Source organism: Chenopodium quinoa, unplaced genomic scaffold, assembly GCF_001683475.1.
Source record: "Chenopodium quinoa cultivar QQ74 unplaced genomic scaffold, ASM168347v1, whole genome shotgun sequence".
Lineage (NCBI taxonomy): Eukaryota > Viridiplantae > Streptophyta > Magnoliopsida > Caryophyllales > Amaranthaceae > Chenopodium > Chenopodium quinoa.
In genome coordinates this window covers 1,889,332-1,914,583 of record NW_018742616.1, presented here as the reverse complement: position 1 = coordinate 1,914,583, position 25,252 = coordinate 1,889,332, and the positions used below count along the sequence as shown (strand labels likewise).

The 25,252-nt window shown below is 35.2% G+C and overlaps 3 protein-coding genes and 1 pseudogene across 4 annotated transcripts; 2 read left to right on the top strand and 2 right to left on the bottom strand.

Annotated features, from left to right (window-relative positions):
* The first annotated feature begins 1,719 nt into the window (after positions 1–1,719).
* LOC110721563 (60S ribosomal protein L37a) lies at positions 1,720–3,715 on the top strand. The gene is made up of 5 exons (XM_021900740.1): positions 1,720–1,848; positions 2,618–2,657; positions 3,039–3,127; positions 3,231–3,313; positions 3,406–3,715. Exons 1-5 carry the CDS (start codon positions 1,846–1,848, stop codon positions 3,467–3,469), a joined length of 279 nt encoding a protein of 92 aa, XP_021756432.1. The 5' UTR covers positions 1,720–1,845; the 3' UTR covers positions 3,470–3,715.
* Positions 3,716–4,905: 1,190 nt separating this feature from the next.
* On the bottom strand, positions 4,906–10,925 carry LOC110721562. The gene is made up of 3 exons (XM_021900739.1): positions 9,226–10,925; positions 6,144–6,405; positions 4,906–5,512 (listed from the first exon to the last, which is right to left on the bottom strand). The coding sequence occupies exons 1-3, from the start codon at positions 10,395–10,397 to the stop codon at positions 5,330–5,332; spliced, it is 1,617 nt and encodes a 538-aa protein (XP_021756431.1). The 5' UTR covers positions 10,398–10,925; the 3' UTR covers positions 4,906–5,329.
* A 2,313-nt stretch (positions 10,926–13,238) lies between these two features.
* On the bottom strand, positions 13,239–18,530 carry LOC110721561 (putative casein kinase II subunit beta-4). 2 transcript variants are annotated; one of them, XM_021900738.1, is made up of 5 exons: positions 17,981–18,530; positions 16,005–16,223; positions 14,792–14,901; positions 14,522–14,687; positions 13,239–13,617 (listed from the first exon to the last, which is right to left on the bottom strand). In XM_021900738.1, the coding sequence occupies exons 1-5, from the start codon at positions 18,222–18,224 to the stop codon at positions 13,493–13,495; spliced, it is 864 nt and encodes a 287-aa protein (XP_021756430.1). In that variant the 5' UTR covers positions 18,225–18,530; the 3' UTR covers positions 13,239–13,492. The 2 variants fall into 2 exon arrangements, with proteins under 2 accessions (XP_021756430.1, XP_021756429.1); XM_021900737.1 differs by having other exon boundaries at positions 13,239–13,623; positions 17,981–18,526.
* Positions 18,531–20,640: 2,110 nt separating this feature from the next.
* LOC110721559 lies at positions 20,641–25,210 on the top strand (annotated as a pseudogene).
* Positions 25,211–25,252: the final 42 nt, after the last annotated feature.

The following is a 25,252-nucleotide window of genomic DNA, read 5'->3' as shown; positions in this document are numbered from 1 at the left end:
AATGTTTTCTGGAGATTAAATTTAAGGATATAACACAATTTTGGACCATTTCTGACATTGTCAAAAGTTGACATGGATAATACAAGTGATGGTGGGATGCACCTAGAGATTATGTTGCTTGGAACTGTTAGGATTTACAACGATTTCAATCAATAAAACACTTAAACAATTGTGTGGGAACAAATCCTAAAATATATGATTACAATTCCAAATTGTAAATATCAAATACAAAACAAAGTATTACAGTCAAGTATTTGAATTGTCAATGAAATTACTAAAAATTTACAAAGACTACACTAGTGTGAAGAATCAAAGTTGCCTTTCCTCCAAGCCGACTACACCAACCATGAACATGAGAATATCGATGACCACGTAAGTCTCAAACCTTGATACACTGTCAAAGGCGTGTATATACTTTCCTAAAGAGGTTTATTTCCCCACACGGTGCTTGGGTTAAACCGCTTGAGATACAATTGACAGCCAATTTCGTTCTTAGCACTAGAAACGAAATACAATGAACAATTCACAAAGATGGCTAAGTTTCAAGAATATTCCTCACAAAAGTTTGCAAGAAATTTGAGAGAAAATGTGGAGGATACTATTTGGAGACACGAAGAATTTTTTTGTATCTTTTCTTCACGAAACTTTGTCTTTTAATAAAAGACTCAACCGTCAGGAAAAACCGCAAAACAAGGAGGCGTGGCCGCGCCACATTTCAGCGCGGGCACGCCTCCCAAAATCCGCGAGATTCCACAAGAAGGCAGTGAAGGGCGCGGTTTATGCACGACCAGCAGCGCGGGCACTCCACCAAGGCGCGCGGGCGCGCCAACCACACCCTTCCAATTTGCTGATTTCCAGAGAGGTGCGCGGTTTAGGCGCGCTCTCTGCGCGGTCGCGCCTACCTTGCGCGAGCGCTCTTCATGGGCGTGAGCGCGCAACCATCAACACTCTAAATATCCAACAGGAACCATATTGTGCCCACTAGTAGGTTTTAGGATGACCTTAAGTATAACGGGGGACATGTTATGTAATCAGCTTAATTGATGAATATAGGTAAAGTAGGTGGTTTCTACCATCTAAACGATCTCTTAGAATCTCGTAAAGTTATTGGAAATTGCCTCGACCTCCATGATTTCTAAGTCCAAAAAGGTTGAAAAATCTCTAAAATTGAAGGTTATAACAAACGATTTTAGATTAATTTCAATTTTTTTTTTCAAGTTTTTGAAATTAGATTTATTGATGGAAATACTTTGTTTGCTTATTATTGCTCATTTTGGTTGTTTGTATTAGTTAACCTTTGTTTAAGTTGGCTGTTTCCGTTCAAAAAAAAAAAGTTGATTGTTTATAGTGAAACCTGTGTAATATGTCAAGACGTGCATCCAAAACAAAACAAGACTTTATAAAAGCTTATGTTTTCAAGAATAATCATTCTTGATGGAACATTATTCCAGTTATTTTTCCCACCATTCCCTTATATTTCCTCCATTACTGACATTACATGAATAAAATTCCTAATAAAAAAATATTACTACGAGTTTACAACCAATCACCATCATCTCATTGACTCCAACCATCGAACAAAACTTCCCATCTTTATAGTTGGGCAACCAATACAAGAAACGTGGTGCATAAAACAATGGGCCATTCATTAAGCCCACATCACAAAAAAAATAAAAACAGGCCCAAAGAATGAAGTGGTGTAAACCCTAGAAGTCCAACACCCGTAAATAAAGAAGCAGAAGTATAAAACCCTAACGTAACCCTATTCTTTTTTTTCTCGTCACTTCGGCAGTTGCTTCTTCACCATTTCATTTTCTCTCTCTTTCGCCGTCGACATTCTTCGCAATGGTACTCCTCTCAATCTCTCTCTCTTATCAATCATCGATAATAATCCTAGCTTAACTTAATTTATTGTGTATGAATCTGATTTAATCGACGTATTTTCGGTTTAATTAGTTTGTTTTTTTGTTGCTTGAAATGTTAATTGTTAGTAATTTTTAGTTTATTGTGAAATTTGCAGTTTAATCACTCCAAATTAGTACTATTTTTTATGTGCTTTTTGTTTTTTTTTTTTGATCTGATGAGAAGTCGATTTTTCCATTTTAATGCTGATTATTAGCTTAATTTGCTGGATTTTGAGGTTGAAATAAATTGTTATCTAGGGTTTATGAAATATCTCTTTGTAATCTTTAATCTTTGCTGGCTTTTGAGGTTGAAATCAATTGTTATTTAGGGTTTATGAAACATCTGTTTGTAATCTGTAATCTTTGATAGTGAGTTTAGTTCAGTTTATTGGAATTGTTTCCGTCACACTCAGATTTATTAAAATTTGGACAATGTATGATGTTTTTAGCATTTAAAATAATATTGTATGTATCATATTTTTACAAAAAAAAAATTGGGAATTTGCTTCATATACTGGTATTAACCATGAGTGAGTTGAATGGTTGGGACGGTGCATAATGTCAAAACTTGAGGGTGTGAAAGTTGCTTTTTTGGTATGTTTGTTTTAATTGTGGTATTTGTTGTGTTATATATTTGTGTAGAAGAATGTGCGATGTTTATGCTCAGCTTTTGCTTAGCAAGTTTTCACTTTTGCTGGTGTTTATGTAAACAGGCCAAGAGAACCAAGAAGGTTGGTATTGTCGGGAAATACGGTGAGTACCTTCATCTTTGTTTACATGTAATCTTATTGTATTTCAATTGTGTTACATTGCATTTATTGATACTCAAATTATGATCATAATATGATTGATTAAGGAATTACATTGCTGATCACGTCATATTGGAAAGCATTCTTGATGATAGCATAGTATAATTTTTGTTTAGAACAGCTTCCTATGTAATTTGAAGTTCAATACATGTGGCTTAGTGTTTTCTTTTAATTATTTGGTATCAGCCTTGAGCAGTTTTTTTAATTGTTCTGCCGTTATGTCTTGGTCTTTGTTGGGCTTTGTTCATTTTGGGTTAGTAGATTGAAAGTGTATGTATGTGAGTATCACAATTTGATGCTTATCGTTTCATTGTTCATTTTTCAGGAACCCGTTATGGTGCAAGTCTGAGGAAGCAGATTAAGAAGATGGAAGTCAGTCAGCACAGCAAGTACTTCTGCGAGTTCTGCGGAAAGGTAGAGCTACATTTTTATTCTTGTTACTTTCTTCTCTTTCAAATGAATGCCTATGGGGGGTTGTGAATTGTTTTTGATGACTCATCTCAAAACAAATTTGCAGTACGCCGTGAAGAGGAAGGCTGTTGGTATCTGGGGATGCAAGGACTGTGGCAAGGTCAAGGCTGGTGGTGCTTACACTTTGAAGTAAGGATCTTTTTTTTAATTCTATTATATAAGAGGATTTTGTTTTCCATATCTCTAATTCTTTACTGATTTTTTTTTTCCTACTTGAACAGCACCGCCAGTGCAGTGACCGTGAGAAGTACAATCAGGAGGTTGAGGGAGCAGACCGAGAGTTAAATTATTTCTAGTGCCTATATTTGGAAGACTTAGAAATTTTGTATTCGACTGATCATAAGTTTATCTTGGATCACTGTTTTTGAATGTTTTGACAAGTTAGCAGTTAGTGCTAAACCATATCTTGAGTTTTTTGTTAATTCCTTGTGCCTGTTTTACATTGTGTTGGTTTTATCTGCAAGCTAGACGTTTGTCATTACAGTATCTTCTCTGTGGCATTTAGTATTAATGATATCATATTCTAATGCACATAATCTTTTAATTTTTGCTTGTGGTGGCAGTGGTGGGCTTCCAAAACTAGGACGATACTTCTCTGTTATCTTAGAAGTACATTTTTTGCAGTATGTCGCAATAATTTGAGTTAGCTCTTTTTGTGAGGAAATAATTTGAGTTAGCTCTCTTTTTGAGGAAATAATTTGAGTTAGCTCATTACTCATTTGTTCTAGTATTTGGGGCTTTTATTTATTTTCTATTGCAATCAGAATATTGCACGAGGCCATTGGTTAATGTAAGCTAATTATATTCTGAATAAATTACTCTTGAAGATTACGTTCAAGATGTGTACTGATGAACATAATAGCCTACATTTAAAGCAATAAAATAATAATAATAAGGGGTTAATTGTTTATACTAATTACTAACGGACTGCAACAAGGGTAAAGAAAGGTTAACCGGCTGTGGATTTCTAATTGATGTTCATCTAGTTGAGTACATTTTCATTTGTGCATACTCTTCTCGTTTTGCTCCTATAGAGATGAAGGATGGGAAGGAAAAAAAAAAAAGGTTAACTAGGCGTTAGCTGTGAGTGCAAGAATAAGAAAGCTTGGAGATTGATATTGAGGTATTGTTTGGTTGACAAAGGAATTAATTATCAATGGGCATTTGTATTTTATGGAAATTAAAATCCAACATAAAATTTCCTAAGAATTAACTAATTTTTTTTGGTTGTTACATGAAAATTCACAAATCGTGAGAATTCGGTCACTAAGGGGGCCTAGGTAATTAAATTCTCATATTTTGTGGGAATCGGAAATTCCCATGATTTTTCATTTCCCACATTCTCACTTTTTATGATCTACTAAACAAGTTCCTTATTTCCAAACTTATGGGAATTTTCAATTCCACTATTTTTTATGTACAAATACCGAGAGTCTAAGATGAATTTAACATAGCTCGCTCAAGACGGTCTTAAGAAAAAGAAGAGAGGCCTCTCGTCATGAATCTAGCCAATAACAGATATACTTTTTTTAAACGTCAAGAGATTAATGTGCTCATAATAGGTGAAGCTTGGGGAAAAAATCCACCTACACCAGAATGCATAAAAAAAATAAGCACAGTAAACCCTTGTTCATAAATCTCCTTGTTGCAAAAAACTATGATTAACATTATCATTTTATGATCTGAAATATTGACCAAGTACAAAACAAGAGGCAAGGTTGTTACATGAACTTTCTCTAGACTTTTCATTTCAAAGGGAAATTCACATTTGATACAACACTGGCCGGATTAAGGTTTGACCTAAGCACCAGCTCCTATTACACCTGACTACGCATATTTTTCTTTTATACAAAATGAAGCCAGAAAGGGCAAAACTTAACACCCATACCTTCCTCCAATAAACTGAAGAAAGAGGAAGCTAATGGGAAATAACATCAGAGGAATAAGACGACTTTTGTTTCAACTAGAAATGTATTTCTATTTAAGCAATACTCGTTAAAACCCTCTCAAAGTTAAAAAAAAACAACGATGCTAAAGCCGATCACAAAAGTGGAGGATATCGATACAATAATCACTCACTTACTCAGCTGCTATATCTTCATAATAGATGAGTTGAAAATTGATGACAATTTGGCAAATCAATGGTCACACAATTGGAGTAGGGGCTCGGTGGTCATGCTTGGTATCATGATGCATTTGCTTCTGAACAGCTTTAACTGCTGCAACTCTGGCAGCATTGGCTGCCCGGTTAGCAGCAGCGACGGACCTATTTACCCTCTCATCAACCTTGGCAACATCATATGCTTTCTCTGCTGCTCGTCTTGCTTCCTGAACAAATAAAAGTGATGTTACCTTGACTGCAAAGGGTTATGGGAAAGAACCAACACGCAAAACCAAACACTTAAAAAGTTGGAGCTATATCTCAACAAGCATTCCAAAAACAGTGTGATGGATGACAAGGACTTCATTCATACTCTGTACATTGTTAGCTTGTGACATGAAATGTTCTCAGTTTGTCAGGCAAATCCTCTTCGTAACTTATCAAAAGCAGTGAAGTAAAGCAATGAGAACTCAACTTGGTAGAGCATAAAATATTTTGCCCATAAGCAACAATCCTCACCTGCTCAATTTTTTCAAAAGGAGAGCATACAAATGCTATTTAAATTTCTTTTGGGGCCAGGGTCAAGTCATGAAACACACACACACACACACACAACCAGTGCTATTACAATGTGATATATAGCCATGAATAAACCTACAACTAGTATTAAACAAGGACAATGTGAGCAAGATCAAAAAGTTGTTCAGACATCCATGAACATTTACTGCGCCAGACCATCACTCCTCCAGTATATGGAACAAAAGCATTCACCTCAAGTCAAGCAAATATAAACATGTAATCACAAACAAAAATAAAAAGGAAACTAACAAGTTCCTTATATGTAGGCATGTAGCTTACTTGAACAGCATTTAATACTTTGGAATGGTTGACAGCAACGGGAGATACGGGATAGGTTGCGTTTTGTGTGCTTGGGACATCAAGTATCCCATTATGCCAGTGGCCCGCTTGCGTTTCTCCATTCCTAAACGTGTACATCCCAAGACCTTGCCTTCTACCTTCATGCCAGGCTCCTTCATATCGATGACCATTTGCAAACTTATATACTCCAAATCCATGCATTTTGTCTGCAAAGTACTCTCCAGCATATGTGTCCCCATTCCTAAAAATAACCAGAGAATAAATGGTCATATCAAGGTAGAATAAAAAAGAAAGATACGTATTTATCTACTTACCACATCTTAATACATCAATTATCACAACAATAGTCAGTTTGTCACTTTACTAAGACCATAATTACATCCAAACATAATAAAAAAGGTAAAAAAAAAAAAAAAAAAAAAGGTAAACAGAACAGAGTGATCTTTCATAATTCAAAAACCACAATAGGAAGAGGCACTGGTAGAGCAATTGGGAGGGGTGGGGGGGGGTGAAGGGGGTTGAATCACTATTCAACCTCCTTTCATCTACTCTCCAACGAAAAGTGCACCTTTTCTGCTTTTGAAATCACTCACTTAAATTCAAATAAAAGGAAAGGCTATTGGCCAGATTTCCACACAAGTCGATAAATGCAACTACCAAGAGGAAATTTGAGTTATACAACAATAGCTTGTGTAATGTGTATCACTTGCAGATTCATCGTAGTCAATCATATTCGCTATATAGGGGTGAGGTGTGTGGAGCTGATAGGTTGCTGTAAAAAGTAGAGAAGAGAGAAGATATCTTGCAGGAATCTATAGCGTTTAAGTACACTCTTTGCCCCAGTATCAGTGTATCACCACAAAATTACCATACAGGCACGATCAACAGGTTGCAGAATTATTGATCTGGAGGAATGGATACATTCAACACTGAGCTCTCCTCTGCCTCCAAGCCCAATTGAAACATAAAGATAGCTAGTTGCAACGCAACATCATACTACACTACTCTATAGATAATCATCCATCAATACAACAGTCTTATCAGAGATTCAAAGTCAAAGAAAGAAGTGAGCCAACAAAAAATGTAACAACAAAAAAACAACACTTTCACATATAACCTCACTAAAGAGGGCTTGTTGCTTTGACCATGTAGCTAACCACTAAGGAAAAATTAAATAGTAAAAGTAAAATTTTATCAGAAAGCCTAATTATCTAAGAGGTTAGAAGTTCCATCGGATAGAATCTAATTGCTGTTTCTTTTCTTACATCATATATTCCCAAAACTGTGCAGTCAAGTGATGTATAGAAATAGAACTTTCCTATTTTACTCGGCCAAAAGTGTAAAACAGAGCCAACATGAGGGGAAAAAAAAATTTATCCTGGCCCATTATCAAGGAAATAAACATTTCATTTAATAGCTTATTTATGAGTACAACTTATTTATTTAGTTTCTAGAAACTACATCAGGGAACTCACTTCTCAGACTTGCCTACCTTCAAAGGCGGAAAATGTGTATCAATTTAATGTTGAACTTATTTTTTCCTAACACCTGAGATACTGTATCCTTCAAATCAAGTCTTATCCAAAAAAATTTACAATACCAAGGATTGAGTAATACATCGTCAAGCTCTACCCTTGATGGATCCATACTCAAGTACGAGTACATAGTTAAATACAATTACAGAAGATAAATGAAAAGTTGAAGTAAACAGAGATATATGAACAAAGCAACAAATGATTCTGCAATAAAGTTTTACCCCTGTCAAGCACCAACAGTGATAGCAGCTAAAAATACTACGGTGGTACCTATAAAATTCTTTGCACCCAGGGATTAATCGGATATAACAGGGTTTCTACAACATAGGATAATGCAGCACCAAATATAAAACAGCTAACAACAGAGCTACTGTCACTCATACTGGGCCCCATTAAACCCCCTCAAACCAACTCCATTATGTTACATAAATAAATCAGACAAAAAAGGCTGATTAGGTTTTGAGAAACTCTAAATCTTTGGTCAGCAGTGGCCCCACCAAATCCTGACAGACCAACTCCATCATATGATCTTAACCCCCAATACAATTATACGGAGTGTTTAAATTCTATCTAATGACAACATTAGCGCTAAACTACACTTTAATATTCAGTTTTCGTTCTTCTCAAAGGTATTAGCGATTTATTGCACTATAAATGCTTGACGAACCACGACAATTGTCGAGAACCTCAGTTTTGCAACACAACCCTCTATACACCTCAAACACTAAGCTACACCTTGATTACTCAATGTTCATTCTTCTCAGAGACATTGTTGAATTACTGCACTATGAATGCTTCACTAACCACAACAATTGTCGAGATCCTCCGTACTCAAAATATAAGTATAAACAACTATTTAGTTATGACAATGTCTACTAATAAAAGGACACTTATCAATTAACATAACATAATTATCATGTGAAAATTCTCCTATACTGCAGATGAATCACTTTAACGCAATCGAGTAGAAACTTATACTCCATTAAAAAATATCCTATACTTATCAACTAGTATATCACAAGCATTACTGCTCAGTTTAACTATAAAGATATCTACTATCTAGTGAAAGGATCAGTGATATTGACTAAGGATTCTATCACCATGGTTCTAGTGCAATAGGAGTAAAGTGTATAGAAATGCACAGTATATATCCAACGCAACTAAATTGTAAATATTTGACTAAGCATTTAATTTCCAAACAAACAAGATGATTAACTTCAAATTGTATCAATACAGCTATAAGGAAATAATTATGGTGTTCCAAATGTATGCATGTCAACACAAAGCAAAGTTATCCACATCATTAAGGATCATCATAAATGTTGGAACATACCAAAGAAGTATATTATCACCTAAAATTCCAAATATGGGATCATGAGCAACAAATGCCTTTATAAACATGTACCAAACAAGCATGAAATTACCTAATATGAAGCGACAACACAATAGCAATCCCACAATTAATCATATAGCCAAAAAACCATTCATTAATTAGCAAAACTTCTACAAGGATGTCATGAAATTACCTAAAATGGTAGTGCCCGAGCCCATGCTTGACGCCCCACTTAAATTCACCAACATACCGGCTACCATCCTCGCAAGTATGTATCCCACAACCATGGCTCTGTCCATTAGACCACTCACCTGCATACACATCTCCTGTATAAAATCTATACACGCCAAAACCATGTCTAAGACCCTGCCTATACTGTCCTCTATACCGACTCCCTCGAGCCCACGTTTCGACCCCATGTCCATCATACTTCCCATCAATCCAATCCCCCTCATACCTCCCACTCATGTAGTAATAATACACCCCACTACCAGAGCACTTCCCCTTATGGAATTCACCCTCATATACATCTCCATTGCTATAAACTTGAACCCAACATCCTGAATTAACCTTCTTCTCGGCTTTTGACCTAGACCCTATTGACCAAAACACTGGCAAAGGCCGGGAAGCCGCCGAGGCTGAGGCAGATGAAAGCTTAATAGGGAAAGGGAATGAACGATTAAGGAACACCCTAATTGAGGGGAGTCTAGGTAGGGCAAGATTAAGGGAGAACAAAAGAGCAGCAGAAAAAGCAAATGCAGAAAGAAAATCAAGAATAAAAGAGTGACTAGGATGTGATACCAAGAAGTAAAAAAATGGCAAAGCAAGCAAAAGTAGGAGGCGTAGATGAACCCTAAGCCGGCGAAGGTGGCGAAAGCGGCGGATTAACCGAAAAGCAGCCGACTTTGCCGTTGAAACCACCAAAAACAAAGATGGGCACCTTGAATTTACAGAAAATGGTTTGAAATTGGAAGTGGGTGTTGAAGAAAAAGGGTAATTACTAAGAGAAGAAGGTAAAGTAGGGGATTTAACAAGGGAAGGAGTAGGGTTCATCAAAGGGCGTTTATGGGGAGTTGACAAAAGGGGGTTTTTAGGTGTTGTTGCTGAAGATGAAGGAGATGGAATTGACCCAATATTGGGCTCATTCTTCACTAAAATTGGATCCAAAACACCAGAATTTGGAACAATTGAACAAGTTAGAGGTGGGTTTGATTGAAATTCGATAAATTGATGATTATAATTGCTGAAATTTGGGTGTTTTTGTGTGATTAAAGATGGGAAAAAAGATGGTGGACTTGGGTTGAAATCGGAAGAGATGCCACTGCTTTCTTTTCCGATCTGAACTTCAGATTTCTTCTGATGCATTTACATATGGAATCAAACCCAGAAATTTACACAACCCAGAAAAAAATTATTCAAAAAAAAAAAAAAAAAGAAAAAGACTTTCCAAAAACTCTTACTACTACTTACAAAATTCTCTCACTTTTCTTTCTTTTCTTGTAAAATTTACTGTATTATTTATGTTCTTTCTATTTTTTCTTTGAATTTTTTTTTTTTTTTGGGGGATGAAATTTGAAGCTCAGTGATAAGGAGGGTAAAGGGATATGATGCCGTTTTTTTGGGAGAAGAAATACGAGTAATTTTTGCGTTTTCTTCGTTCAGTTCTTCCTAATTTTAGAGAGAGAAAATTAGTGCAATTTTTTTTGGTTTTGAAATCAGAGGTCATGCTCATGTTGGGAAATGATGAATTTTTTCTAGTCTTGTCCTCGGTCTTTTTATCTATTTACTATTTTGCCATCCATCTATTGCTTGAATGACACGTGCCATCATCTTATAAATATTTAAAATTGTTCAAGTTGAATTTGTTGATCCAGTATGCCTGCATTGGTTATCTAGATTGATCATAGTATTTAGTCAAAATATGTACAAATTATTGCTACATTTTTCTATTGTATTTCTTGAATTATAAAATTTATAATGAATGGGTCAATTTGAGGTAAAGTGAATATTCAATTTGTTTTATTAGTGTTTAATATGATATATTAGAATTGGAAGATGAGTAATTCATATGAATACGTCTTATATTGCAAGTTATATATTATACACTCGGAAAAAGTGATTCCAATTCAAGTTGAGCTCACAAATATCTACCCTGATTAATATTAAGGTTAAGCACATAAATAGTAGTGGTATTTGATAATAAATTCCAAATAAAATAAAGACAAAATATGTTGATTAGTTAACAGAGCAATAATTCTAAATGGTATGAAAAGTGTAACTATAGGCCAATTAAGTGAACCCAAGACTAAAACGCAGCAGCCAAGATATTTCTTCGAATGTACCATAATATTACACAACAACTTTTTGGTGTAGCAGGCCACATCGTGTGGCTTACCCGAGTTATTCAGTCAGGGGTTATTCGAGTTATCAGGTTAGGAGTTACTTAAGGGGTTTGGACAAGGGTTACTTGAGGGGTTACTCAGTCAGGGGTTACTCGAGTTACTCAGTCAAGGGTTACTCGAGTTACTCAGTCAAGGGTTACTTGGTTAGGGTTACTCGATCATGGGTTACTCAAGTTACTCGGTCAAGGGTTACTCGAGTTACTCGGTTAGAGGTTATTTAAGGAGTTCGGTTAGGGGTTACTCGAGTAATTCGGTCGGGGATTACTCTGTCAGGGGTTACTTGAGGGGTTACTCGGTCAGAAGTAACTCAAGTAACCCCTGACTGAGTAACTTGAGTAACTCCGGCAACTTGAGTAATCCCTAACCGAGTAACTCGAGTAATCCCTAACCGAGAAACTTGAGTAACCTTTGCCCGAAAAACTCGAATAACTTTTGTCCGAAAAACTCAAGTAACCCCTGCCACAAGGTACAGTAAGGCGCATACAAAAAATTGTGAATATTACGGAGTATTAGAATTACCCTGATATAATTGGCTAATTTTTTTATTTTTTTTTCTTTTTTTTTTAATTTTATTTATTTTTAAAAATGGCTAATTGGCTAATTGCGTGGGTAAGTGATAACCATTGTATGACCTGGAGAGCTCATCTTGTACGAATGTATAATTACTTTATTAGACAACTTTTACAGTATAATTTACGTACTTCATATGTTTATTTCAATTGCATTTTTGTTCTCGGATTATTAATTGAACGAAGAAAAAATAGGTTATGAATGATGGTTAATAAAATATCGTCTAAGACTAGAAATGAAGATTAAGGACGCTATTTGCATTTGTTAGAAGATCAACCAAAACCTTAAGTTGATAAGACCCACGAAGGCCACGAATAGGTTTTATATTTTATCATCCCTAATAAGTTCAGATAAGTAAAAAAAATAAAGTAAATCTAACGCACCTTACAGCTTGATCACCATTCACCAGAACAAGATATTAAAAATTTGGCTATCTGATATAATATTACAGGACTAAATTTATCTATTAGTCCCTCTCTTTCAACTCCATAACTGAAAATACGTCTGAATTAGGACAGTGAAGGGACGGTAAGGTTACGTGTTCTTCACATGTTAGTACTGAAGTCATGGCCTCCAAGTGAGACTTAACAAGTACTAATTATTAATATCATTTGAGCAAAAAATAATCAGTCTAGGAGCGTTCAATTAAACTGTCTGTCTGACTCATTCTCGAGGATGATTATGATTTATGAAACACTCTTACTGAATTAATGACTTGTGCATTGGGAACGATTGCTAATTTTAGACCACAACTGTATAATAAAGAGATACCTAATGGTCTGAAATCAGGACTTGGACAATGCAAGATGTGTAGATGACGCTGCGAGCATACGTTGTCTTGCTCTGAAAGGCTAGACACATTCCATAACAAGCATTCTTCCTTTGACCAACATTCATGGCAATGCAGCTTTTTTAAGTTTCATTTTCGATTCTGAGGTGGTCATTCTTGCAATATGAGCATATGCATCTGAAGCCCTGCGTAAGGTTCATATCAGTTGCATAATGCTGTCACTTGCTCGCTGTTAGTTAACTTCTAGACTCCAAGAACACATTTAGATACACGAATTAGAGCAACCAGACAGCTACTCCATATCTATGGAAACAGATGAACAATTTTCCCTACTTCGGTAAAATTGGCAATTTACGCTGTAGAAATCCATGGTCCCAGTTCCCAAATAAGAATGGATGATGTGATAAAAGGGTAGTAACAAGAAGACAGTTCAGAGACAACCAATGTGAAACTAAGTGATTATCAATAAAACTTAAGAATAAAATTACACGCATACTGTCACTAACAACTTTCGAGGTGGCTTTAGCCATTGTACATGGATCTTCTTCCCTAAAAGTTTGTTTGTGAATTTGTAAAAACCACTGCAGTTTTTACCTGGAAAATTTGAGGCATATGTACTCAAAAAAAGAACAAAAGAGGAACACTGCTAAGCAGTGGTTTTTTCGGCATTGTGAGAGGCAGCATGAAATGCTGACATATCAAGGCTTGTGCACCTTGAAACCGAAAATCCTTGGCACATAACTCCTAGTTGCTTGTGTTGGCTTGAGGTTACCATACGTCATTAGAAAAAGGTGAGGGAATGTAGTCCCAAAGTAAGCACCATCTATATCTTCTCAATGTCAAGGAAACAGCACATAGAGAAATGAAGATCAAACAAGACAAAATGTATGCACATAGTAGTAGAATAATACCAGATTACAAGCCATGAAACCAAAATGGAGCAAATGAATGTCAATTATCTCCTTGCCAGATTACATTGATTTGATTACTTATGATGAAGTGCTAATAGATATATGACATGCAGAGGTAAATGATTTTTATCTCAAGACAAGACAAGAAAAACCTATATGCATCATATTCTGGAGTTTGCCTTCACATTCTCCGAATACCAAAATATCAATACCATTAACTTTGGCCATAAACTTGAAAACACAGATGTACACATACACACATATAATTCAAATCAAAGTCTATAACTGATAAATTGAAGTTAACTTCCAGAAATAAGTTGCAATATATAGAGAGCTTGTCAAGAATAGGATTCAAGTTGTTGATCAGTCCAAATTCCAATCCTGTCAATGTCTGCCAATAAAGTGTGCAAACACTTATAATGAAGCAAGGTACATTCAAATTAGCAGGCACATGATTGTCATATTCTCCGTAACAGAAAGAGGCTAATTAACAAATTAATATACAAACCTAAGTACACTAAACATGCAAACTATTTTATAATTGGAGGTTATGAATTTTGGAAAGAGGCAAAAGAAAAACGATTCACATATGTTTAAAAGACAATATATTAGGTCATTCACTGGCGAGTCACAAAAAAATTATTGGACCCCCCCTCCCCCCTTCCCGAGGTTCCTCCCCCTCAAAAAAGGATATTGGCCATATTTCAAAGAATTAGTAGGACAGAGAACTAGAAAAGTCAAGGCAAGTATCGCACACTAACACAGTCAAATATGACACAGAGAAGACACATATAGATTGCACTCTATTAAGGATACTGCCTTGATATTTGGATCGCGGATAATAGATGTCTGCACATTTTGGACAATAGATCTTCACAGTGCTTGATCGTGGAATGTCGGATTGGCCAACAGGAAGGCAAGGCTGTCCAGAGCAATAAACCCTAGGACAACGCCCAAATTCGTAGTTTTTGTATTTCTCTAGCTGTAGAAGATTGCACAATAATTCACATAAAAAAATTACAAAAGTATCCTTCAAAAGGAAGATAATGGTAGTGGAGCAACCTAACAGAGAAGAAAAAAACTTACCATAGCAGCCATTCCTTTAGTAGTCAAGATGTATCGGACATGAATAAGGCCATAAAGCATTTCTGCTGCAGATTCTATCAACTCATTCTGTTCCTCCGTAAACATATCACCTAGAAGATGTCATAGTGACACTGATCAAGATCAGGAGCAAATCACAGAGGAGCCAAATTGAGCTTAATATAGCATCCTTCAGACTAGACACATAAAGTCACGGACAGAACTCATGCAGTGTATTTGACTCTAAAAAGTGGCAGAGCTAAGACATATAATTGTCTCTAAATGATGGCTTTCATCAAAGAAGTACAAATCGTGATAATCCTCCCCCCCCCCCCCCTCATAATAACAGGCAAGTAAGTGGCCTGAGAAAAGGGATTTAAAAACTATGGGAAAAGGGGTGCGGTACTGCAGTATGTAAAGTGTTCCAGGACAAAGGTCTACCTAGAAATATAGTCCTAAACAATTGCTACACATGTATCCCAAAAAAAAAAATAATAATAATAAAAACCATTCCCACGCATATCTAAATTCACTTTCTTAGCATAAAGTTGACAGAAAAGTTTTAGTGGCGCAGTGGTGCAACCTCACCAAGAATGACTTTCCTAGTTCCTTGCATCACATTATCATTGATTGACAACACATTTTCTTGTAGAAGAAATCTCATAATAACAATATTTGCTGCATGTTCTGTGCAGTGAGATAGGTCCAGGATGACCAGGAAGGCAGGCCACCACCTAGTGATAAATTTTATTTTGGGCTGCTTGACACATTGTGGTCACTAAACCCAAGTGAATATATTTCTAAAATCACGGGGGAGAGTAGCAAGTTATAAAGACAAATAACTGAAATAAATCACCTCTTCCAAAAAAGAAAAGAACAAAAAAATGAAAGATGCGTCTTGAGTTTAATTTTGCTACTACTCAAATTCTCATGCTTAAACAGATGGCTTTTATGTCTCCGGAAAGTATCTACTAAGGAAAAATAATTACTAACCAAGGCATGCATATAAGCAAAAAAGATTTACATCAATAGAATTATAAAACAGTGTTCCTTATTTCTAAGGCAAGAACTATTCTTTTAGGCAAGTGAGTAGAGACCAAGTTGTTTGGAGATATCATAAAAGACATGTAGCAAGCATTGAAATGAATAAATATCTAGAAAAGCAGTTAAAGCACTCAAAAAAGAGGGGAAAAAAGAATAGGAGGGAAACACATACCATGAGAAGATTCAACATCCAAAATGAGGTCAAGAGCATAATCATAATAAGGAACTTGGCCGCTTAATCCACAAAGATTGAAGTCATCTTGGATGTAATCGTCATCAACCTCGCAGAAAAATTCATTCCCTCGCAAATTGCAAAACCATGAAATCCATGATGTATCCTCCCCATCAGAACCACTAACATCTGACTCTTCACTGTCAGTTTCAGACTCCTCTACAATGAAGAAAAGTATGAATTATCAGAAGACATGATTTCAAGCACATAATCCTGACTCCATATCTATCAACAAGGTTAACATAATCAGATCAAACAATTAATAAAACTTCATAAATGTGAAAAACAAGCTAGAGCTAGAATTGGAATATCAGGAAAATAAAGAATGAAAAGGATCACCTTAGAAATTCAAGGAAAATTAGACCAGGTAGTAAATATGATGATCTATAAACTCAAAACAACTCAAATTCAGGGCTTATCAAGAAGCTAAAAGTTCAAGTTAGCCAATATGCACATGTACAGTGTGCTGTGTGCAGGGGACTGCAGGTAGCTCACTGTATAATACCCTTGTGGGGTGGGTAGACACTTCCAACAAAAGTACAAAATATAACTTGTATGGCAAACCAGTATTTCCATAATCATATTGCTAAGAGGAAAAGAAAAAAAAAAAAAAAAATTTACAATTTGGACAGCAGCCAGTAATAATCTGTGGGGTTTTAAAGCTCAATATATTTATTTGCACTTTGCACATATGAGATGCAATCCTGTTAATCTGTTATACATGGACTGCAGCAAGACCTGATGCACCGAGGTTTGCACTCAAGTAAACAGAGTAAAATTAATTGAAGTATCTTTAAGCATGTCCTGAAGCATATTTAGAAGCAAAACAAAATACAGCTTCAGGGCCAAATTCTGAATAAGCAGTCTTCCCTGTGGTTATCCCAAAGTTAACTAACTGTGCATTGCTGCATTGTGTATACTGATTAATTTAAATAGATAGCGAAGAGCTTACATAGATGTTCAATAGCATCTTCAATCATCAAGATGCTACGGATGTTGAGCTTTTGACTATACGAGTAATTGCACAGTAGTCAAAGGATCAACCTTCATTAAATGGCCGACTTGAATGGACAGAGAATAAGAAATAGGTTGAAGGATTAATTCTTTTCTCTGAACTCAAATTCTATCAATCATAATGAGGGAACATAAAACATCACAGTGCTAAAGTACAGAACGTCCACCATGCACAGAGCCCTACTTGCCTGTGCACGTGCCCCAATTCTCCCAACTCTATTATGCTGCTTTATCTTAGCTCAGCTGGAGCATTCAAACCCAAAAGAGTCACACATTCCTCTACATTGTTAAGGGAATACCTTCCTCATTTTCGACAATCAGCTACAACTATTCACGAGGTACAAAGCAAAAAAGGAAAGAAATCTCTCCTTAATTCGTAACATCCTTACATGATTACATAATGGAACAATTCAGATTTGCCACTACTCCAATTACAAACTAATGTACACAACCTTTTTCCATCCAAACAGAAAAAAACTTCTGGCACCAAAATACGAGCTACTAATACTTCGTACCTAAGTACTCATAATCATGAAAAACCTAAATGTAAGGTTTACATAACTTCAAGGCATACACTCCACCACCTCTGTCAGCCCAATCAAACAAATTACTAAACCTGCCTAATTCCCATTACTCAATCTTCATCAAATATACTAACATCAATAATTATCAATCAAATTCGACAACAATATAACACACAAAATTGCAGCTCCAAATCAGCTAAGCTCAAGTGCATAAAAAGCTCAGTATGAGCTCAAATTCACAGAAATAAACAACAAAATTACACCACAAGAACCCTAATTCGCAAAATGAGCCAAAATCCACAACCAAACACACACATGCAACAAAAAATTCACCCCCAATCCAAATTTCTGGAGCTAAATTTAGAAAGTGTTACCAACCATCAGAGCGATTCTTAGAATTATCCAACCCAGAGTAATCAGGCGGCGTTTTTCCGGTAGAAGTCGAAGGCGCAGAAACCCTAAATTCTTTATCCTTAGGGTTAGTGCTCAATCCCCTCGAAGTTGAAGCTGAGCTTCGATCGAGATGCTTATCCAACACATCATTGATACGTTTCCGATCAATAGTTCCGATTTCCGACGACTTCGACGACCCACCTCCGACGTTACCTCTTTCTCTATGCATGATTTTCGCCCCCAAAATTCGAATTTGAAATTGGAGTTTAGGAAAGAGAAAGAGGGGTATGAGCTTAGAAATTGAAAATGGTGGACATGATTTTGATTTTTTGGAGATTTTTGAGAAATTAGGGCATTGTTGAAGAAATCGGGGGTGAAAAAATCTGGGAAATTTTGAAGGGTTGATGATTATTATTATGATGATGAAGATGGTGACGATGATGATGAGAGAGCAAGCCAAACTCCTCTTTTGTTGCCTTTGCTCCTTTACTCTCTCTTTCCTTAATTTTCCATTCTTTTCAAATCTAATGGACTAATCTCAATTTCTTTCCAATTCATTTACACAAATTTTTTTATACAAATTATGTGTTGTATCACATCATTAATTGATGTTTCGAAGACTTTAAATTTATGGATAATGTATATGGATGTTAATTATAGTTGTTAATTGGTTAAGATTTGAAATGGTACTTATAAATATGAAATCGAATCTTGTCTACGTTATTTGCATGTGAGTGTGTGATTAAACGAGTTGCTAATATATTAAACGAGTTGCTAAAATTATGCAAAAAAATAAAAATAAAAACTGGAGTAATAGTGTATGTAATGTTGTATTCCTTACATTTTCATTTATATGAGAATTGTGATATACGAAGTATAAACTTGGTTTAAAGCATATTTTGAGTTATATTTATATTTTAATTAATGGAATTGAGATTATAAAAAGACATATACGGAGTACTACTAATTACTTAATTACACAATCAAGCATCTATTGAAAATCTAAATTTATTTGTCTTTATCCAAAACTTGCCATATACTCCGTATGGTATTATTATATTGAAATTTTTTTATACGGAGTAGGTTTTAAAACACATAAAACGAACGAGTTAAAAGGTTTTAACAAGTAAATATATGTTTGTTCTCTTAAGTTTATGTTTTTATAAGTAGCCACACGATAAGTATGAAGTATTATCTTGAAGCAAGCAACACGATAAGTATGAAGTATTATCTATATAAATTATTTTCTTACCATTTTTCATTACACAAAATATTGGGTGCGGCACCCAACCATGGGTGAGACGACCTTCATCTTTACATATTCCTTCACTCAAAAATTCGCTTACCTCTAAACACTCCCACCGCACTCCCCCATCTCCACTCCAAATCTCTCATCCACTCCACCCAACACACGAATCACTAAAAATTTAGGAGAGAGTAAAACCAAGCTAAAAATGGTAGGACAACCGTACCGTACGACAACCTCGTTAATTACTAATATCATCATGAAATTGTCGATCAAATTCCTCGCATTTAACATCAATTTGTTGCAAGATAAGACATACATAAGAACCCTCATTATTAGGTATAGAAAAAATGGAGAGCGAAAGGAGAAAAAATTAGCTTTCGACTGAGGAAGTAGACTTGATGAGGCGATCTAATAAAAAATTCAAACGGACACCAGAAAATTCTCCGGGGAATGGAATTCATCAAAGCTTGCAAGCTGTGGATGTAGAAATGAATTGACTCTGAGGAGGTAATCCCAGGAGAAATGGTTCAACCGGAACCACGAGTGTGCTCAAGTAATTCCTGTCCGAACCCCTCAAGTAACCCCTGTCCGAACCCCTCAAGTAACCCCTGTCCGAACCCCTCAAGTAACCCCTAACCGAGTAACTCGAGTAACCCCTAACTAAATAACTCGGGTAACCCCTAACAAAATAAACTCGGGTAATCCCTAATAAAAAAAACTCGAGTAATTCTTGTCACACGGTGTGACCTGCCGCACTAAAAAGTTGTTGTTTCCCTAATAGTTTTTTTTTTTTTTTTTACTAACAAAAAAAGTGTGTAGTTGATTTTAAATAAAAATCTTGCTAGCTCCCTACTCCCTAGTTAACATCTACGGAGTATTGTTATATACTTGATAAACATGAGCGTGCTTTTGTTGAAAACACATTACAAGGTGTTAGATGAAGAGATAATTAGTCATTGAATTAGAGGTGAATTTTATTCTTTTGATTTTTCTTTTAGCTAAACTTACATAAATATACGTTAGTATAAACTAATATGAACTTATTATGAGTAATGGAAGTTATTTCAATCCAAGAAGACATTTTATGCGGTAGTGATTATACCAATGTAGGCTTTGGGCCATTGGATAGTTTCTATCAAGTGATAATGCTTCATATTCTCTCCGTTCTAGCTATGAATTGTTTTTATAATTTCTAGGGATTTTTTTTTCTAGTCCTATGCTCTAATATAATTGGATTTACTTATTTATTTATTGATATAAACAAATATTATTAGACTCACAACATGTTTCCAACAACTTCATAAAAGAAATATAAAAGGTTATACACTTATAAACCAACAATTAATTCTGAACAAAAGGATAGATGTCAAATTATCAAATCTTATCAATGCAATGATAAAGTCTGGATAAAAAATGGTAATAAACCTCCATAATTTGCACAGATTGATTTATTACCAAACATTTTTCATCATAAAGATAGTATTGAATGATTATTACTCTAAATAACTCAGCAAATTAAACCCTTCATATTTTTGTGAAAAATAAATACCAACTCAACAAAAATAGTAATATTTCTCCCATATCTTAAATTTGATACACATGTCAATGCACTATTTTAATCCTATTAAAAAAAGTTGATATTATACAACTTCGTTTTACTAACATTTAATAAAATATTATATGATAACATGTGTTTTTAAAATAAGCTATTCTGTAAAAAAAAAAAAAAAATATGATCGAAATTATTCTGAGATAGAGGAAGTATATTAAGTCAACCTTAGAAAAGAAACCTAAATCAAAATTAATGGAGCACGTGTAAGGCTAAGATTCTCCCACACAACAACACAATCCATTGTAAAGAAAACTATGTAATCAGTTTATCAGTGAGAGAGAAAACCAAAGTAAAAATCGAAATTCTCTTTTAGTTTCTTGTTAAAAATTAAACACAAAAAAAAAAAAAAAAAAAAAAAAAAAGAAAGAAAAAAGAAAAGATAATGGAAGCTCTAATGTCAGCAATTATTAGGGTGATTATAGTGTTAATTGGTTACATCTATGTTAAGCTAGTTTTGTAGCCTAAGTTATTAAGGTTAAAGTTGCAAAATCAAGGAATTAGAGGTCCTCCACCTTCTTCTATATTGTTGGGTAACATCCCAGAAATTATCCAAATTAAATCTCAAATTAATTTACCATCTTATGCTAATGCATGTGATATTGAAGTTAATCATGAATTTAAATTATCCAAATTAGAGGTCCTCACCTTTATAAATGGCAATCTTTATACGGTAACACCCTTTTTTTCTCTCTCTTTAATTCATTTTTGTTTTATACTAATTTGCACTATTATATGATGATTTTGGTAATTTTGGTTGGTTTTACTCTATGAATGCATATACTATGATTGTTTTTGAGGTACAGAAATTGTAGTAATGTGTTCATGAATTTGTTTTATTGTGTTCGAAAACCCCGAAAAATAAAGTGTCAAACTTGACCCGTCTTGTTTTGGCCTGACCGAACCAAGAATTATCGTATTAATAGCAATAGAATGAGATTGTTAGGACTATTTTGGACAAAATACCTTTGAATGTTATGATTAATGGGTTTAACATTGTTTTGTTGGACTTTATGGTGGATTTATTATAAATAAATACTTCCTTCATTCTAGTAATATTGCAACAACTGAAATTTTACACTATTCATCACGTTTGTTTGACCACATATTATGATTTATACGTTATGTAAAATGTAGTCATTTGGAGTCTTGTTAGATTCGTCTCGTAAAATACTTTCACGATATCAACTTTTTATAATTTTTACTCTTACATAATTATAGATATTTAGCCAATAAAATGTGCTTTGAGATGCGTAATTTCATCCTTGTTGCAATATTTGTGGAACAGAGGAAATATGTTTTTATTGTACGAATACATACATGATATACAGGGTACCTTCTTCGTTATTTTTTTAGTTGACACCATTGGATTTTAACATTATTCACAAATTATATTTTGACTAATTAGTGTGATTTAGGGGGAGAATAAATGGGAATATAACACAATCATGTGGATCTTGTTAAAGCCGTCTAAATACATATTCTTTTTATGATTGTACTTATTGATAACTAGAGATATTATTGTCAAACTTTGCATTGCCAAACATGTAAAGGATACATGTCAACTAAATTATACAAATGAAGTATGGAGTACACAATTTTGAGATACAGTTATATTTATCGCACTTTTTTTTTTTTTTTTTTTTTTTTTGGTAATATTTATCATGGTTCTTTTAAAATTCCTTAACTCATTGGGCTGACCCAAACCCGAAAGACCGTTTTCATAAAATTTAAAACCACATGATTGATTACTATATGTACCATGTGTCTATCTTAATTACAAATTTACAATGCAAACAACTGATAGCTTTTACTATTGTGCCTCTCTTTTACTTTGGGTAAATTGGAACAATGAATTTGGTGGAGCAGGACCATCGTTCACATATTCAACTGGAAGGATGCAGATGTTGTGCGTAACAGACCCTAATGTTGTGATTGATATAGTCCAATGCAGCTCTGTGGATTTAGGAAAGCCTTCGTATTTGTCAAAGGATCGCGGTCCTTTGCTTGGTCAAGGTGTTATCTCCTCTAGTGGTTCCTTTTGGTCTTATCAAAGGAAACTCATTTCTCCTGAGTTTTTCTTGGATAAACGACTGGTCGTCCTTGGAAGCAGAAGCTGACAGCTTTCTCTTCGACCGAGGAGTAGGAGTGGCTGCCAGAGGATTTAGCAGTTTAGTTTAATCTTTGGCGCGACAAGGGCTCTAAACAATTAAGCAGTATCATAACTGTTTGAGTTGTCCTCAAGCAGGCTTTATTATGTAATACTATGTACAAGTTACAAACTCGTTGTACATAATTGACAATGGTGTCGTAAGGCTAAATATGATTTACCTTAACTGACATGAAATGTGTGCAGGGAATGTATGGTTTGATGGTGGAAGCGACAACCTCGATGTTGAGTTCTTGGGAAGATAGAGTAAGCAAAAGTGGTGGAACAGCAGAGATTGCGATTGATGAAGACATGAAAAGTTTGTCAGCTGATATAATTTCAAAAACTGCATTTGGGAGCAGCTACTCTAAGGGGAAAGACATATTCTCAAAGCTCAGGGAGCTTCAAAAGCTAATGAGTAAAAATCTGTATGTTGGGATTCCCTTTTCAAGGTAAATACTGATCTTATCACAATAGAAGCTCGATAAGGAGATGAAACTTGATTGTTGTATTCTATATATATATGCAGGTATATGCCAACCAAGACCAATCGGGAGATAAAGAGACTAGAGAAAGAAATCGATTCAATGATATTAAAGGTTGTCAAAGAACGAATGGGAGCTGAACGTGAGACGGACTTCTTACAAAAGATACTTGAAGGTGCTAGAAAATGTGGTGAACAGGATGACGTTCCCTTCAAAATGTATGATAAGAGCCATGAGAAGCTCATCGTAGACAATTGCAAGAATATATATTTTGCTGGTCAGGAAACAACTGCTGCTACAGCAGCATGGAGCTTAATGTTACTGGCTGTGTACCCTGATTGGCAGGCTCGGGCTCGAGCTGAGGCACTTGAAGCTTGTAAAGATGGAATTATAACCGCTGACAGTCTGAGACATATGAAAGTGGTATGTATACATTTTTATTTTATCAATACGATTGTCATTTCGTTAATAGATTGTACAATAAATCTTGATTTCATAGAGACTAGAGAGTAAGGGATAGCTGAAGTGATTGAGCTGTCTCCCGGTTCTAGGAGATCATGGGATCGATTCTTATCACCCGCCCTTGTGGCTCTCTAAACACCAAAAAAAATATAAAAAAAATTATTGATTTCACATCAAATAGCTCCTCAAAAGTGTAGTTTGCCAACTTCATCTACTATAGAAAGAGGGTGTATGTGGAGGTTGAGATTCTAATATCTCTAGTTTGGTATATGGTATTACTGGTTAACGCTGTTTAGTGTTATAGTATGTCTGTTTTGACATGTTGAATTGTGAATATTATGGTGCTTGGATCTTAAAATGGAATCGAACTTTAGACTATTCACTATATTAACTTCAAATATGGAGTAAGCATTAGAAACATTGGCTATGATAAAGAAGTCCCAATTATTGAATGATATTTAAAGTTTTAGGCAAACCATACAAATTTTTGTGAGCACTGCATGTATATTTTATGCTCTGCAATACTCCTTTCTGTAACCCTGAACTTTCTTTTGGCAGTTGACAACGATTATCCAAGAGACGCTTCGTCTGTACCCACCAGGAGTATTTTCTGTAAGAACAGCTCTACAAGATGCCAGGCTAAAAGAGATTCAAGTTCCAAAAGGACTCGAAATTCAAGTTCCAATAGCAATGTTGCACCAGAATCCAGATCTATGGGGGGCAGACGCAAAAGAATTTCACCCTGAAAGATTTGCAAATGGAATTGCAGCAGCATGCAAAGTCCCGCAAGCTTACATACCATTTACGGAGCTCGTGTGTGTCTTGGCCAAAATTTCGCCGTGATGGAGCTCAAAGTGATCTTATCTCTCATTTTGTCCAAGTTTAGCTTTTCGCTTTCACCAGGTTATCAGCACAGCCCCGTGTTTAGGCTAGTAATAGATCCTGAGCATGGAATTAAACTCCTCCTAAGCAGCGCTTGAATGGTTCAGGTTTTGCAAACTCAGTATTTTCTCACCTTCTTTGATACTAGATTTTAGCCATGGTGTAGGACTGTAGGCGAAAGCCATAGTTTGCTATTAGCTACTATTTTTTCATTATAATCAGTGAGAAGAAGCCTTAGCAATAAACAAAGTCTACCCCAAACACTCCTTAAAGCACAAATTTCATATCATGAATTTGTGTACATTTCAATAACAATAGTCAAACTTTAATACATCCTTTGTTTCAAAAAGATTGTTCTTTTTATGTTGATATGTTTCAATTTGGTTGTAACTCAATTATTGGCCTGTTTCAATTTTTCTAT

Bases quoted from the DNA above. Each gene is read 5' to 3' on its own strand.
- LOC110721563 (XM_021900740.1), top strand. The intron at 2,658-3,038 runs GTGAGTACCTTC...TTCATTTTTCAG, and splicing joins TGGTATTGTCGGGAAATACG to GAACCCGTTATGGTGCAAGT. The intron at 3,128-3,230 runs GTAGAGCTACAT...ACAAATTTGCAG, and splicing joins TCTGCGAGTTCTGCGGAAAG to TACGCCGTGAAGAGGAAGGC.
- LOC110721562 (XM_021900739.1), bottom strand. From the start codon at position 10,397: ATGCATCAGAAGAAATCTGAAGTTCAGATCGGAAAAGAAAGCAGTGGC. The intron at 6,406-9,225 runs GTAATTTCATGA...GGTTATTTTTAG, and splicing joins CTCGGGCACTACCATTTTAG to GAATGGGGACACATATGCTG. The intron at 5,513-6,143 runs GTAAGCTACATG...TTATTTGTTCAG, and splicing joins AAGTATTAAATGCTGTTCAA to GAAGCAAGACGAGCAGCAGA.
- LOC110721561 (XM_021900737.1), bottom strand. From the start codon at position 18,224: ATGCATAGAGAAAGAGGTAACGTCGGAGGTGGGTCGTCGAAGTCGTCG. The intron at 16,224-17,980 runs GTTGGTAACACT...TCTTCATTGTAG, and splicing joins TTCTAAGAATCGCTCTGATG to AGGAGTCTGAAACTGACAGT. The intron at 13,624-14,521 runs GTATCCTTAATA...GACATTGAGAAG, and splicing joins GCGATCCAAATATCAAGGCA to ATATAGATGGTGCTTACTTT.